General features: G+C 40.2%; 1 protein-coding gene across 2 annotated transcripts in view; it reads right to left on the bottom strand.

Moving 5' to 3' along the window:
* Srpx (sushi repeat containing protein X-linked) overlaps positions 1-17,281 on the bottom strand; it is a 90,518-nt gene continuing 73,237 nt past the window's right edge. For both annotated transcript variants that reach the window (XM_008833044.3, XM_017798126.2), the window contains 5 exons: positions 16,527-16,648; positions 15,677-15,856; positions 13,759-13,892; positions 10,806-10,927; positions 1-347 (listed from right to left, as the gene is read on the bottom strand). In XM_008833044.3, the coding sequence (XP_008831266.1) occupies positions 164-347; positions 10,806-10,927; positions 13,759-13,892; positions 15,677-15,856; positions 16,527-16,648 (742 nt within the window). In that variant the 3' untranslated portion in view covers positions 1-163. The remainder of the gene's footprint in view (positions 348-10,805; positions 10,928-13,758; positions 13,893-15,676; positions 15,857-16,526; positions 16,649-17,281) is intronic.

The raw sequence follows: 17,281 nt of genomic DNA, 5'->3' as shown, positions 1-17,281 counted from the left end.
AAAAAAAACATAGTGCCAATTTTCAAGGGTAAAGAAAGCACATAATAAAATAGACTTTTAAAATTACAAATGAAAATCTGTACATCGAGGATACTTTTAAGGCTTTCCTATGTGCACTGCACTATGCAAAAAGAAGAATAACCACTGAAAATATAACATCATATCAGGTGTTACAAGTCTGGCCCATCTCTGCTTGCAGAATCATTTCTTCTTTTCTCAAGGGGAAAGTATCAATCAGGTTGAAGAGAGCTATGGGTGTTACTAGGGAGACGTAGCGCTCTTTGTCCATGCCATGCTTGTCCACTAGCACCATGCTGAAGGAGTACAGTGGGATTCGTAGCAACAGCCTGGAACAGACAAAGAGAAAAGAAGGCTATGTTAAACCCTAACTCCTACGAGTTCTGGGAGGCCAACCAGAGCCCTTTAGTAATATTGTGTACAGAGAAAGTCTTGATGTCATGTAGGACTGAATCATCCCTTAGGCCTTTGCTACTCAAAGTGTAGAGCTTGGACCCATGGCATCATATGAGGACTTACTGGGAAAGAACTTGCACATGTCTGACATCAAACTTACCAAATTATAATCTGGATTATTAGTGATATCCTCACATGACTGGTATTCAGAAGAAAAGCTGAGAAATTCTGCTTTAAATGATGGACATGATGATATCAGACTGGCTTTGGTACTATGTACCAAAAGTTGCTCTAAGGCATGTAGATCAAGGCTAGTACATTTGGAGAGCATTGAATTGGTGATAATACACATTTACACATCAGGCTTTCATGTCTGTGTGTGTGTGTGTGTGTGTGTGTGTGTGTGTGTGTGTGAGACCCATGAGTACCAGAACTGTATCAGTGATTGTCAATAAAACTGTTTTACCCCTCAGGGAAAATCTGGCCATGCCTAATCACATTTTTGTCATAATGAGGGTTTGTAGCTGCTACTGGCATCTAATGGATGGATATCAGAGATGTTGCTAAATATCGTACAATGTACAGAACAGCCTCCTTGTCAGATGAATCCAGGTGCAAACATCAAAAAGGCCAGAGTTGAAAAAGTCTGGACAAGGTAAATTTGATGAAAATAACATTCCAAAAGTTAAACTTACAGCCTATTCAGTGGCCATTTCCGGAATGCCTAGTTAGATCTGTAGAAGCTTAATCTACAGGCCAGATATTAGCTCTTATTTATTTATAATTTGTACCACAAATAATTCCAAACATTAGTTTGGCATAGTTTCAAATGTCTAGTGTTCTTTCTGCTCTACTACCTACGAATTTAATCTCTGTAGATGTTTTATATCAACACCAATATGTTTAAATAAGAAAAGCCAGAGAAAGTAAACAAATAAGCTGAGCTTAATGAAATAATGCGCCCACCCAATCTGATTGAGTTTTTGTTCCAGTTGTGACATCGTGAGATTAGGTGTGAGGCAGACTATATACTGGCATTTGAATTTAAAGTGAATTTTTTTCTCCTATAAATGGTTCAAAGTCTTTTTTAAATTATTGCATAAAGAGATGGGGAGGGCAGTGGGAGATGGGGGTGAATTGGAACAAAGTATAAGGACAAACATGTATGAAAATGCCATAATGTAACCCATAAATTAGTATGCTGACTTTCAAAATTAATAAAATATAATTACATAAAATATAAACTGACTCTACTTCTGCTTTTCAAGTAAGAATTTCATTAAAAAGGGAATAACAAATATTATATCCTAGTAGTATGCTAACTTGCTAATCCATTTCTAGGGTTAGAATTTTTTCATTTTTAAATATATTTTATTTTTACCTTTATGTGTATAAGTGTATTGTCTGCATGTGTATAAGGGCACCCTTGTCACTCAGTGCCCACAGTGGTCAGAAGGTGTCAGATCCCCTGGAACTGGAGTTACATATGGTTGTTAACCACCACGTGGATACTGAGAATCAAACCCAAATCTTCTACAAGAGCAGTCATTCATCTTAACCACTGAGCCATCTCTCCAGCCCCCATGACTGGAAATTTTTGTAAAATGATTACACTTCCTCCAACAGGAGTCCAATGGTACTAAGAGGCGATCTCAGGGGTGGATTGCTTAACAAAACACATCGATGCATCTGAACATGTGAATGTAGGCCATGTAAGTAATTAAAATGCCAGTAAGTAAGGTGAGAATAGAAAGCTAGTTGCTGTACATTTTTAAGAGGAGAGCGTTCTATGTTTCTAGGGTAAATTCTACCGCAAAGGGGTTCCAAGAAAAAAGGATGGTGAGAAACTAAGAAGGTCTCAAAGGAGAGAAGGACTTAGCAATGTTGCAGCCAGAGCTTGTAGGTAGGGTAGCTGGATGATACACCACACTATATGGTTTTAGAATACTTATGAGGCCAAAACGGTACCACACCCACTGCTATTGCACACATTGCTCATGTGAGCCTGTATCTTGATTGATATAGACCGTAAAAATCAAAACTGCCCTGGGAAAAGATCAATGGTCACGTCAGCAACAGTAACAGGAGTGGATCCCTCTGGGCATCTAGTAAACTATTTGTTACTTAAATCATTTTCAGCCTACAGATGTCTCTCGTAGCCCTAATATATACACTCTGAATCATAGGATTTTTTTTCTAAATCAGATTTTTCTGTTCACAGTGTTTTAAGAGTTTTAAATTGCATTGAAATTTTATGATTAGTATACATATACATATTTATATAGCAGATATGTACACGTCCCATACAGATATCTTAGAGATGGGTGATGGGGTACTTCACAGGTTGTGCATTGTGGGATAAGGAGTGAGGCTGGCAGTATTTCTGAGCTACACAACACCAATCATCAGATTGGAAGGAACTCATCTTGGAGTACCTTCCAGGGAAGTCTGTAGACTCAAAGAATAATGAAATTATTAAAATAATGCCCTTCTTAGTCCTATTGCCTTTAAGATTGGTAAAAACTATTACTCTAGGGCACATGTTTTAGCCTACACACTCAAATAAACAAGAAATGGGGGCAAGGAGGAAGGCTGATGGTGACCTGGCAACTTCAGGCATCCAGCCTCTCTTTCCTGTTGATTTCCTCAATAGCATAACCACAGCCTCAGAACTATTTGAAAATAGTATTCTAACTAGACAACAGATTTTTTCAGATCATCTGGGCATTCTAATGCACTTTCTCTTCCTTCCTGTTTTCTATTTTAGTAAATCATCCCTTTCCTGCTACACAGTAGGTTGGAACTCAAATGAGAAAAAATACAGTATCCACCAACCACTTTGTAGCTCTTTGATATGGCTGATAAAGAAAGCAAGCAGTCTGACATGGAATCCATTAAGTAATGCATCTGAATGATCATCTCTGTGTGATGTTTAGCTGTAGTGCCTTCTAGTTACATAATCAAGATTGACCCTCTTCTTAAAATCTGCTTAACAAAATTTTTATTTCAAAAGTGTCAATTTGGTAAAGCACTAAGCCACTATTTCTCACAAGGGGGTCCCCTGGGAACTTGCTAGCAATACAAGATCTTGAGGCCCACCCTAGATCTACTAAATCCAAAACCATGGGGCAAAAAGCAAAGTTATAGGTGTTTCAACAACCCCTGCAGAGGAGTATAATGCAGGCTAAAATTTGAAAACTACTGCACAATTCATTTACACAACTTATTTGTTATTAGCCTACAGAGGTCTACAGTACGCCCAACAAATACACTATGAATAATAAGACTTTTTTCTAAATCAGATATTTCTGTTCATGTCTGAAGAGTTTAAAACTACATCAGGTTTTATGATTATGATATATGTATATATCAGATCTATACACATATGTATCTATCTCTATTTACCATTTATGTATCATCTTAATATCTATCTAGTATCCAAAGAAAGAAATTTAACAAACTCTGCAACAAGTTATATTTTTATTTCTCAATGTACATGTGGTGTGTGTATGTGTGTTTTTATGTGTTTGGGTACACATGTGTGTGCAGGTACACGTGCATGTGTGTGCATGTGTGTGTGGAGGCCCAAGGTTGCCATCAGGAGTCTTCCATAATCATTCCCCACTTCATACATAGAAATTTATTCATAGAAGTTGGGTCTCTCGATTGAACTCAGAGCTTGCCTGTAAGGTTAGTGTAGATAGTCAGCTTGCACCAGGGTTCTGTCTCTGACTTCCAAGATTGAAACTGTAGACAGGCCACCCAAGCCATTGTTCCAATCTCTTGCCACAAGTTTTACTTTTCTAAGTCATTGATGAAAGGGTACGTACAACTAATTCTAAATGAGTAACTTGAAGTATGTTCATGATAAATTTTTAGAATCTTCTACCTTGAATTTTGCAGTCTTCACGATATTAATATCTTAAAATATAATCTTAAAGGTTATGATTACACCCTGGAAATAGGAAAAGTGCTTCAATAAAATTTGTAATCATTTCTATCGCCAAGACATAGGTTACACATGCAACGTGTGAGCTACTGAGTAGCAAATACTGAACAAAAATCTGGGACCGGCCTCAATTGTTACAGTCTGGGGCAGTACTAAATAGAAATAGAGCAGAATAAAAAGTAAAACAAAGCCTCAGAATTTTCTCATCGTCAACCATATATTCCTTGTGCTCTGAGTTTTTCACATTGATGGGCGTAGGTCAGACTCCTTTTGGTTGGGCAGAAATATAAATCCAACATAGAAAAAATGAATAGGCCAATGGGATTTGGAAAATAGGGAGATAAGAGAAAGAACCAACTGTGTCAATCTAGAAAAATATTTTTAAGGATATGTTTCTATGATGTAACTGTCAAGGAATCATTTTTATGTGTTTGAATGTTTTGCCTAAATGTGTGTGTGTGTGTGTGTGTGTGTGTGTGTGTGTGTGCGCATGCACATTACCATATGTGTACCTGGTGCCTGAAGAGGCCAGGAGAGGGAGTCAGATATCTTGGAACTGAAGTTACAGAGAATTGTGAGGTGCCCTGGGGGTTCTGGAAATCAAACCCAGGTTCCTTGCAACTAGCAGCAAATGAAATGCTCTTAACCACTGAACTATCTCTTCAGTTCCCTCTCATGGAATTTCTGTGAACCACTTTGAACATCTCTGACTGGGTTCATCAAATACCATTTCATTGTCTTCCTAGGAATACCAGAAGACTGCATTCCCAAGCTTCCAATGAAGTTCAATTGCAATCACACGATTAGTTCTGGTCAATGGATTGGAGGATGTAAGCAAGTATAGAAGTGTGGGTGTATACCATAATTTTGGTGTTAAATGTCCTCCAAAGCCCCATTCATTAGAGGTTTAATTCTAAGTGATACTAGTGAGGGGGTGGACCCTTTGAGAAGAGAGACCTAGCTTGAAGTTCTTAGGTCACTGGGGGCATCCTCTTGTAAAGGATCATGAAACCTTGGTCTCTTTGTCTCTCTGTTTGCTAGATCTTGACGTATGCGATTTATTTGGCCGTATGCTTCCTCCATGATGTGTTATTGTTGTAACAGACTCGTAAGAGACTTGTAAGAAACTCAAAGCAATGGAGTTGCCTGAACTCAAATTTATCCTTCAGAATCTTGAATGAAATAAACCTTTTTTGAGTTAATTGTCCTGGATATTTTGTTGTAATAACAAGAAGCTGACTAACATTATTGTTTTAATTTTCTTTCCTTCTCATTTGCAGAAAAGTGAGAGTGTGTTCATTGGATATTAATGTACAAAACTGGACTCTGAAGGACTGGAAGGGAACTCTGAGAACACTGAGAACAGAAATCTGCTCTGTACCCCGCAGTGTGCAAAAGATAAAAGCAAGTAAAGAAAGGAAGATTTTTTTATGGAATGCAGCTTTAGCCTAATTAACCATTGCATGGTGTTCAAGAGACCCAGACCCAGAAAGACAAACCTCACATGTTCTCTCTCTTGGATGGTATCTTTGAATTCTTAGATATGCATGTTTTGGTGAGAAAATCCAGAGAGATGCGGAAACAAATGGCCAAGGCAGGATGCTTCATAGGAGAGGAAATAGAATGCAATGATATAAAGGGGTAAAGGGGAATAAAAGAGTAGGAAGGGTTAATTGTGGTGGGGAATGGGAGGGCAAGGCAGAAGAGGGAGTATGGGGAGGGATAAATAACACTAAAATCCTACAGAAAAAGCCATATGGAAACATATCATTATAGAAGCTTCTTAAAGTATATACATAGACATTATAAAACGAGATTAAAAGGAGTTGCCATATAAAAGGGGACACTGCCCCTACCAGACACAATATGCTCACAAAGTAAAAGCCCAATGACCAGGATGGACTTCCTCTCTAGAAGCTGTTGACCAGGGGTTCCATAGATCCTTAAACAATGCTAACCACTACCCTTTCTCTTATATTTACTGTGCTAACCAAGATAGCTTTAGTTGTCAATTTGACACACCTGGTTAGAGGCAACCTCAATTGAGGGACTTTCTCAATTGGATTGGGCGATGAAGCATTTTCTTCATTGTTGAGTGATGTGGGAGGGTCCAGCACATTGTAGGCAGTGCCAACCCTGGGCAGGTGGTATTATGTTGTATAAGAAAGAAGACTGGGCACTATTTATCTCTCCTCTTTCTATCCCTGCCTTGTCCTCCCTCCCCACCCTCCTCATTTAAAGTGTCCCTAGCTAGTATAAAAAACCACAGGGAATCATATTAGTCCAAAACAAAAAAGCAAAAGCAAAAGAAAAAAACAAAGAAGAAAGAAAGAAAGAAAGAAAGAAAGAAAGAAAGAAAGAGAGTACATGATGAAATTGTCAGGAAAAAGTGATGGGGAAATATGGGAGGAGTTGGAGGGGAGGGAGTGGACATGGATTTGATCAAAACACCTTATATACTTGTATGAAATTCTCGATAAATTTTTTAAAGTTGAAAAAATTAAAATAGGCCAGGCGTGGTGGCGCACGCCTTTAATCCCAGCACTCGGGAGGTAGAGGCAAGTGGATCTCTGTGAGTTTGAGGCCAGTCTGGTCTCCATAGTGAATCCAGGACAGCTGGGGCTACAAGGAGCCCCTGTCTCAAAAAGACCAAAAAAATTAAAATAATAAGTAAAAAATAAAAAAAAAGCTACTGAAAAAAATCACACATACAATATCTGTACATGAGTCTGTGAGTATAGCTGAAGGCTACATAACAAGAAACAGTGCCAGACAGGAGAAATCTTCCTCTGAGCTGATGGCCAGGGTAGTCAAAGAGACTCCGAAAATTCCACAGGCTGTTGCCACAGTCCTTGATCGCCTCCAAGAACTTGATAGTAAGACCCTATTGCTGAAGACAGGGCATATTTTGGACACAGGATTTGGAGCAATAGAGCTGGAATTGACCTGGAAGCCCCTCCCATGAAGGCTAGCTCTCATAGCTCTGGAAAACACTATGCACACTGCTAAGGGAGAACATCAATAGATGATCCAACCCAAGGTTCAAATCCTAAACATCACAGAAATGACAAGCACAGCAAAAGACATTGGTTCAATAGTGGTACTTTTTTATATTATTTTTTTATTTTTTTAGAAGAAGCATATCATTACAGCTTTAACACGCCCAATTACAGTTTCCAGAGCAAAGACACAGCTCCTTCAAAAGTGGCTATAAAATTTCTAGGTTTGCTGTTGAATCAATAGAGTTATACAATATTGAACTCAGTATAAGCCCTGTAAGACATAAAATTGAATGGGTTTTTAACCCTCAAAAGAGATCGCCGTTTCATTCTAAAATATACTGTTTCTTACAGAAAGACTCATTGTTTTTGCTACTAACACTGAGATGTTGGCGCATGCGTCTCTAATCTGTATATCTTGGGGATAATCATCAGCTACCTAATTGGACTTAAAGCCCACTGAGTGGGAGGAAACTCCTGTCTGGCACTGTAAACCAAGCCAAATAGACATAGCTGGAGAGGCCATAGATCTTAGAGAAAACTCTGAGGCTGTCACATCCCTTGACAAATGTAATTTCTTACTATGTGCAAAATATGGATTCTTAAATTTCTAGACAAGTATGCCAGTCACCACCAATCAAAGAAGCTCCTTTTTCAAGAGACAAAGATAATTACAGAGTTCCACAACTGGTCACACAGATTGTAATTGTCCAAGTCTAAGTGACACATCTAGGATACACCCTCTCCACCTAAGGCTCATGGAACATAGAACAAGGGCTGAAGAGAACACTAATGCATCTTTCAATTCTTTCTTTTTCTGGAGGGGGGGAATCTTTTTGAGACAGGGTCTCCCTGGAGCTCCAGCTGGCCTGGAACTTGCTATGTAGACCAAGCTAGCCTTAGAACTCACAGAGATCCACCTGCCTCTGCCTAGTGAGTGCTGTGTTTAAAGGCATGTGCCACCACGCCCAGCGCAACTTTCAATTCTAATTAATTAAGCTCCCTCATGCGACAAAGGGTCAGGAATGCAAAAGGTCACAAATGGCCAAGACACAGAGAGTAAGAGTCAGCAGAGCACACTTGGACAGGACTCCTATATTAAAATCCAGGGACCATTGGGGAAGAGGGTTCAGAAAAATTGTAAGAGCCAGGGAGGAGGTGCATGACCACACAGAAAGAGTTCTACAGGCTCCTGGGACTATTCTCATATGAACCCATAGCAATGGTGCCAGCATGCACAAGACCCATGGAAACTTAAGCAGACAAAAACCCAGCAAATAACTGTGGAAATGAACAGCAGGCCCCAATCTTAGTCAAAGAATTATAGTCAGCTGATTACTGCTGGGTTAGGAAGAGCTGATCTCTTAATGGGAGGCACTATAGATAGGCTGACTGGATCCCAGTGGATGAACTTGCACTGAGGGACATCTAGGGACACTTTACATGATAGGCCTTAATACTAATGTCAGAATGTATGAACTCCAGTGTGGGGGCCATGGAAGGGTGCCAAAGGGGAAGGGGGGCATAAAGATGATTTTATGTATGAAATACACAAAAGTTCAATTTTTAAAAAGTTTAAAAAAGAAAGCAGGCTGAGCATAGGGCAGGAGAGCAAGCCAGTAAGCAGTGTTCCTACATGGTCTGTGCTCCAGTTCCTGCCCTGAATTCTTGCTTTGGCTTCACTTGATGATGAACTACGCTGTAAGACAAGTAAACCATTTCCTCCCCAAGTTTTGGTCAGTGCTTCATCACAGCAATAAAAAATTAGCTAAAAGAATTAACCACCATAACTTGAGGTAAGAACCTATTGCTGAAGACACTATATATGTGAACCATAGATTAAACAAGGAGAAAACAAGCTGCTACTGACTTCGAAGCTTCATTTCTACTGCCTAGCTGTCATAGTTTTGAAAGGTATTATGCATGCTACCAGAAGAAAAAAGTAATCATTAACCTTTCCCAGCTGTGAATTCTTCATGTTTTAACAACTGTTCTGTCAAGATATGACCTCTGATACAAAAGTGGCATGAATATTATGGGGGTAACCAATCATTTAAAATTGAATTTAAGGTTCATTTCATAAGACTGCATCCATAACTGACATTGACAGCAGGCCTAGAATATGTGGCTAGACAGGGCACAGGGAATAGGAGAGAGCCTTATATCATTGTTCTGAAAAGTAGATATGGAATTAAAGTGCCTCCTAATGATTTAATATTATATCCATAGATTAATGCCTCTCTCATCTCTCACCAGAGAAACGTCTTCATGCAGCAGAGGATGATTAACACTGAAAACCACAACCAGACAACTTTCAGAGAATAAGAGACTCCAGAGTGAGTATCCCTGAATTGGACACCTATATTAAACTTCTGCCTCCAAAGGCTCAAGGATTATTGCAGAAGAAGGGGTAGAAAAACTGTAAGAGCCAGAAGTGGTGAATGACCACAAGGAAACACAGTTTTCTAGACAGTTGGGAAGTTACTCATATGAACTCACAGCAATGGTGACATCATGCACAAGTACCAGTAAGCTCATACCAGACAAATTCCCAGCCATAGACATGGGGAACTGGGTAAGAAATCCCACCCCTAGCTTAAGAACTATTGGGAAACAGTGGCTTCTCAGAGGGGGAGAGACTGTCTCTTCAAAGGATGGGACTCTTGGTAGGTTAACCTGGCTCAAGTGGACGGAGTCACACTGAAGGTCGTTGGGAGACACTAATTTGACTCTATAGGCCTGTGTGTGTGTGTGTGTGTGTGTGTGTGTGTGTACATTAAATTGTATGGGGACTATCAAGGGCGTGAAGATAGGGGAAGGGATCTAAATATTATCTAAATATCTGAAATTCACTAAAATTCAATAATAAAGGGAAAATAAAGATACAAGTAAAATTTTAGGTTATTCTAAAATTGCCTATAGCTGTTGAATACTGCTTCAATACAACATTATGCAGGGTCTTAATACTATGGCTCTAGCTTTATTAGTGTGACAAAAGTAGATACAATTATTAAAATAAGGGTATACTCAAATGCTCTGCATGCATGGAGGAGGAAGAGACCAAGCCTGAGAAGACTAACTGGATATCTGTCCTAATACAATCAAGAATTGCTTGTATCATTTTGTTTTTAGGCCTTCCTCCCCTACCAACTTAAAACACAGAGAGAGGGAGAGAGAAAGAGAGAGACAGAATATGCTTGATTGATGTGGGAAGAAAAGAACACAGGAAATTTTCCACTGAATAATTTAGTTGGACAAGCAGGAACATGCCAATTAGTATGATTATAATATCCCCAGAATAAAAGCAATTAAGCACTGAACATTGCCTGAACTCAATACTGAATAGAAAGAAATCAGGGAACCTGACCAGTTACAAGTTAATTCATTATCATATACAAGTTCATTCATAGGTAATCAAATTTAAGGAGTGAAGTTTCCCCTACCTGAGCTGCAGAGCTAGGGCTGGAGGCATAATCTTTGCTCTGATCCTGCCAATGAGGGTTGGGAATACTCCCACCAGTTCCACCACTGTGACATGTCGAAGATCCAGGCCACACTGTGCTTGCTAGGAGGAAGAGCCAACAGAGGAAGTATGAGTAGAACTAAGGAAAGAGACCATCACACCAAATTGGAGACTGGCAGAAGCAGCAACGGTCTGCTTCTGGGTATTTCTTTGGCCATTCCAAGTTGTCCTGAAATTGGTTGAGAAGCTAGGGTTAAACTAGTGGCTGTAAAACCTAAATATCTTCCTAGAGGAATCATACAGAAATAGCTTGGCAATGGGATTTTGAAAACCTAAGCAAAATGGTACTCTAAGGTATTTCCAGCCAGGGTGAAACCTTGCATGAGTCAAATTTCCTAAAAAGCATCCAAGACCACCCCCAGGGACTTCTAAGTTTCTTCTTGCAAAGAGTGAAGAATATTTTCCAGAGTTCCCTTTTTTGCACTTATTTTCCATTCTCCATATACTCCTGCCCAATGCCCCCCATACCCAAAAACCAGGAAAACAAGGATAAAAGATTCCAGAGCTGGCCTTTGGAAAGAAACTCCAGGACGTGGCTCAGAAAACCACATGCCAAGAGGTTTCACCAGGAATACCAGTGACAATAGAAGCCAAAAAAACTAACAGAGGTTGAATAAGATGAAACTTGCTAAATGGAAAGAGAAAATTTAAAGCCTTACGCTGGTGGAACACCGAATGACTTTCTTTTTTTTTTTTTTTTTTTGGCTTTTTGAGATAGGGTCTCCCTGTAGCCCCAGCTGACCTGAACTCCCTATGTAGAACAGGCTGGCCTTGAACTCACAGAGATCCACCTGCTTCTGCCTCCAGAGTGCTGGGTCTAAAGGCATGCACCACCACGTCCAGCCGCTGAATGACTTTTTACCATAACTCCACTGAAACATTTTTATATGGTGTGACAGAATTAGTAAAAATGTCAGAAAATGACTCAGTTTTCCTTGAAGGCATATGTATGTCAGAGGAAGAGGTCAAATATTATTATATCTAGATCTGAAGTACCATACCCAACTAGCTAATTAGTTATTCAGCAAGGATCCAAGGCAACAGGGATAGGCCATGGCAGAGGCTAAAATAATTTCTTTAAAAGAGGTATACAGTAAATATTCAAGTTTACAGAGGCTGAATGCTCTTTAACCTAAAATTTCAATTTTGTCACTATAATAGATCCATAAGCAATGTCCAAATGAATAATTGTGGCCGTGTCCAATAAAATTTAATTTAACGAAACCCAGCAATAGGCCAAGCTTGTTCCAGGAGTCAAAGTTTGCTGATGTAGAGGAAAAGCAAATTGCTTGGCTTATTCCTTGCTCTAAGGGATAAGAAGGGTTCTGTGCATGTGTGGCTGTATCAGAGGGTTTCAGGCCTCTGGGAGCTTCCTCCTGTGAACTTGCCCCGATGGTGACAGCATGCACAAGACCCATGTCGACTCAGTCAGACAAAAGCCCAGCATGGAACTGGGGAAGCGGCAGCAGGCCCCAGCCTTAGCCAAGGAACTATTGGCAACTGATTGCTGTTAGGTGAAGGACAGTTGATCTTCTTTAAGGGAGAGACTCTAAATAGGCTGACTAGACTGCAGTGGATGAACTTACACCGAGGGACATCTGGGTACAAGAGGTTGTCCAGATAGGCTTTATCATACAAGACAGAATGCATGGAGTCGGTGGGGGGGCGTTATGGAAGGTGCAGATGGGAGATGCAGTCTAAATGTGATTAAGACATTGTATGAAATGCACAAAAATTTAATTAAATATACATTAAAAATAAAAAATAGAAAAGTATATATGCTTCCATGAAACAAGGAGGAAACAAGGGCAGATAAGGTAACAGAGCTTTAGGATACAGATCAGAAATTCTAGTTCTCATCAAGGTAGCTCAAAAATTGCATATGACTCTTCAGAGTTCATTGGCAATCTGTTCAGCTGACATAGGAACAATGAAAGAAAAACTTATTCATTTTATTAATGCTGGCACAAATTGTAAATTGTAGCCTGTGATTAAGCCTAGATTGTTCTAACACTTTAATTATGGTCATAGGAATAAATGAAAAAGTTTCTAGAAAAACATACGAGCAGCACACCCTGCCCCTTTTGTGTTCAGTGAGGTTGGCCACTCATTATTAACCAGCTTCTAAACTCAAAACAAATTCAAGCAATGTCTAGTTTGAGTCTTAAAGGTTCTACCTCTGCCCCCAACATGCTGATCACCTCACTTGGTAGCAACAATATTAATACAGCTATGAAGAGTATATTTCCTAGTAAAGTACTCCTCCGTGTTTAAAGGGCTTAGAAACCACCACATCTTAAGTGTGTAAAAATCTTATTAAAGTGCAATAGGTCTGGAATGGAGACTGAGAAATTATATTTTTTTTAAAGTTCCAAGTTGATGCTAATATTGCTGGTGCACTGATGATATTGTGAGAACTGATGTTCTGAAAGATACTTGCCACTCTGAGGATCTCTTTTAGAATGCATGAAATTTCCTGGGGGAAGGATGTGATGCTTGGAAGCTCTTGGGCCTTCATCTCTTGGGTCACTCTTTTGGAAGATAACTGATTGATCACCTCCAGCCAATAAATGTGCTGGCAAGATCAGCAAAGACAGTTGTTCTTTGTCTGGGCCTGAACAGTATGCCAATTAGGCTTATGCACAAAGACACAAACCTCATTAGTTGGAAAATGATTGGGTTAGGTCTGTGGAGTCAATGTTAATCAGGTTATGTTCCAGCACTAGAAATGAATGGCAATCTCTAAAGTGCTGGTCTTTGAAACCCACCCTAAATGAATTAGGCACTGAATCCAGCCTTGGGTTTTAGTGAAATGCCTGGCTTCTTCCTGTTAGAGGTCTCCCTCCCGCCTTAGCGCTGCCTCAGGTCCGCACCTGCAGCATTCCGAGTTGCAATCTGTAGAGGAGGTTTCGAGCTGTGGGTGTGGACACAATGAGGAGTCTCCTTTTCTCATAAAACTGGTCCAGAAGTGCGGCTGCTGTTCTGACGCCCACATTGACATTCATGGCTGTAATTAGAAATAGTCATATGGGTCAGAACCCCTCCTTGTGTTCTGGCACAGCATAACCTATGATAACACACCACACCATATACAAAACCCTGGGCTGACCCTGAGATGAAGACTCAAATGTAAGCCATTTATTTGGGAAGTGATTCCAAGAAGCACTGGTAGAGGAATGGGCAGGTGAAGTGATTTAGATTTCTCTTGCTGTTGTAACAAATAATATTAAACTTATTGGCTTAACCAACACAAATTCATTTTCTCTTTCAACATGGCCATGGAGATCATGGGATACAGTAGTTTAATTGTAGGTCTGCCACATGAGCAAATAAACGACAAACAATAGCAACTTGTTGGTTGTTAAAGGTCAATGAAGGTTGTTCAGTACCCAGAGCAGCAAACAGGTCTGGTCCAAGAGAAGAAATAGTAGAAGAAAAATGAGGACGCTCTACCTATGTCTTATGATCTTGGTGCTCACATTTCAAACTTCAGGTTTTCTCTAAAGTAATTGTTCATTTGCATATTCATTCAGTCAGCTTCATTGAGTGGCTGTTATGTGCCAATCTCTGGGATATTGCACTGAGAGAGACAGAGTTCTTGTCTCTTATTCTAACTCTGATTTACGGGTTCACAGTCTAAGACAGTCCCACCCAATGTAACAGAATTGAAACTGTACTTAAATTTTTCTAAGTTTCATTTAAAATGTACAAACAAATACATGGCATTAGCTTTATATTTCATCTAACATGATATACTCAAATAAGTTAACATGTGATCAACATGAAAAGTAGGGATGCTTCAGTTTTTTACTGGGCTAAGATTTTTAATGTGCTCTCTATTTTACACTGGCCTCATTTCAAGCATTCCATAGGCATGTGTGACTAGCAGCTGACATCTGGAACATACAGAGCTCTGATCTTATTTGGCACTATTCCCCAGGTCTCAGCGTCAGCAGGATGGACATGAGGTCCTTAGCTGAGGAGTCCGGGACTTGCGTGCCTTTCTTGCTCTAATGTATGAAACTGAAGAGCTTTCTGCATTTAGCAGATGAAACATACATCTCTCTCCCATGTACTATGAATGTCTAAGGTTAAAAGAAATGGATAAAGAGGGAAAGATACATGGAATTGAGAAAAAGGGAAGCATATAAATAAAATATCTGTCCTGAGTATTCTAGGCAGCCTAGATTTCACACTCTCGACTAGCTCTGTGGTTCATTAAGAATTAGAATAACTGTTATGTGTTGAGGGTTTTCCCTGGGCCACGCACTGCTCTATCCCACTGTTCAGTGGTTGACTTCATTTAGTCTCTACAACTCAAGAGATGGGGGAGGTATTATTTTCTTCATTTTACAAAAAGGAAAGATTTCAAATGTTTAAGGTCTGCGTGAGATTCAAACCAGTGGTGCAAAGCAGGAATATATTTTCTAAACACAGCAGTGAACCAGCTCTGTAAACAAGATTCTACAGCTGTGAAACAGAGGGGTAAAGATAAGTATAACAGACTTTGTTGACTCATAATGTCATTAAAGGTTGGCCCTAGGTTCTCTCCTCCAGATTCTTCCTTAAAAGACATGAAAGGGAAACAGGAGAGCAAGCAAAGAAGATGATGCGGGCAGGTGGGATGAGCTGCAGCAGGGACTTAGGGGCTTTGTTCACTCACGCAGAGGAGGAAAGATGACAATGGACTTTGCAAAGTACAGGAAACAAAGCTGTCTTTATCTATACTGGAATCTAGAACCAGCGGATTTCAGTTTCTGCTGTTATCTGGAGAAAGATTTCTACACATACCTGCACAGGTGGGCTCCGTGCCAGACCACGCCAGATTGGATTGACATACTCGAGCAGGGCTACCCTGGAGCTCAAAGCCACCAATGCAGGAGAACTCACAGGTGGCTCCGTAATTGTCACCATCACTGGAACACTTCATGTAACCATTCTCTGGTGCGCTGAGTTTGCCACAGCGTCTGACTGTAGGGACACAAAACCCAAGAGTGGCCTCAGTCCTGAGCACTCTTTCACAGAGTAACCAGGGAAGGTGAGACCCCAGCTACATCATCGATCTGTGTGTGAGATGAACGAATGAGGTGCAGGGATGACTATTTCCTGCACAGCTGTGCCTTGGGATGGTCACCATCCATACCAGTGAAGCCCATGAGATAGCTGTTTTAGCCCCTCAGGTTGCAGATGAGAGGCTGAGCCTAGAAGGGTATAAAGGGTAATGATCAGATGTCCAAACCATGGAATACAAAGTTTTTAAAAATATTTTCTCAGGTAGACCTAAGTCCTGGAAGAAAAAGAACGTAGTCTACTGGTGGTCTAAACTAGGGATCTCCTAACAGTTCTGGTTACTGAAGGTCTTGCAGGTGTTAGCAGGTCACCCAAGCTCAGAGGCTGAAAAGCTATCAAGTGGTATTTATCTTGGACAATCAGCTGTGGGCTCCTGTGACGCTAATCCTATGGCACTTACTACATAACCTGGCAGTACTGAAATGCAGGCATTAAGATGGAATGCTTTCCTCAGCTTCACCAGAGACTAATCCTACCACAGGGGCACTCAAAGAGCCCTTATATGGAGGCCTGTTTCCTTTCCCTTTGCTTTACCAGTGGTGGGACAACAGCCAGGAAGTAGTACCATTACCTCTTACTTTGACTCGAAATTTGCAAGTTCCCTTGTTCTCAGCTCTGTCATAGACTGTGTACTCGATCTTGTGGTCTCCTTCTGGAAAATTCGAGCCTGGAGGGAGGCCTTTTAGAATAACACTTAGGAAGAAAAAAAACACCTTAGATGATGCTTATGGACCTCAAAAGCAGTTGTTGAGCCCTGACTGTACGTAACATAGGGAAGAAATACTGAAGGGACACCACTGGACCAGTTCGACCAGAACAGAGATTTTGTGAGAAGCAGAATCTTTTTTTTAATTTTCATTGTTTCAGAAGAGCAATTTGAGACCTGAAAAAATGGAAGGTCCCAGCTATTGAGAAATTTAATTTTTCTTGCTGGAGGGTAGAACAGAGGGTGGGGTCTCAAATACTCCTTCAACCTCACTTTTGTTTCAGGGTGAGCCTGAATGCCAGATGACCTCACTGTTGGGAAGATAATAGTATCTTTTAGGAGGAAAATTATTTGAGAGTATAGTTAAGCTAGCCATTGGCAATTTGGGACTGCATTAGAATCTAGAACATTCTTTACTTTTTCCATCTGGATATATGGAGATCTTTCTAAACAGATAGTAAATTATCTGTGAATCCTTGACTATATTGGGTAGGTAGAATTCTCCCCATTTCACAAGAGGAAACAAAGGCAACAAAAGGCTAAGAAACCTACCCAAGATCATGCAGCTAGGGTGACTACAGCATCTATCTTCTTAGCTGACTTATAACAATGCCAATAGG

This window comes from Nannospalax galili, unplaced genomic scaffold (assembly GCF_000622305.1).
Source record: "Nannospalax galili isolate Female #2095 unplaced genomic scaffold, S.galili_v1.0 scaffold556, whole genome shotgun sequence".
Lineage (NCBI taxonomy): Eukaryota > Metazoa > Chordata > Mammalia > Rodentia > Spalacidae > Nannospalax > Nannospalax galili.
This window is presented reverse-complemented; position numbering and strand designations above follow the sequence as displayed.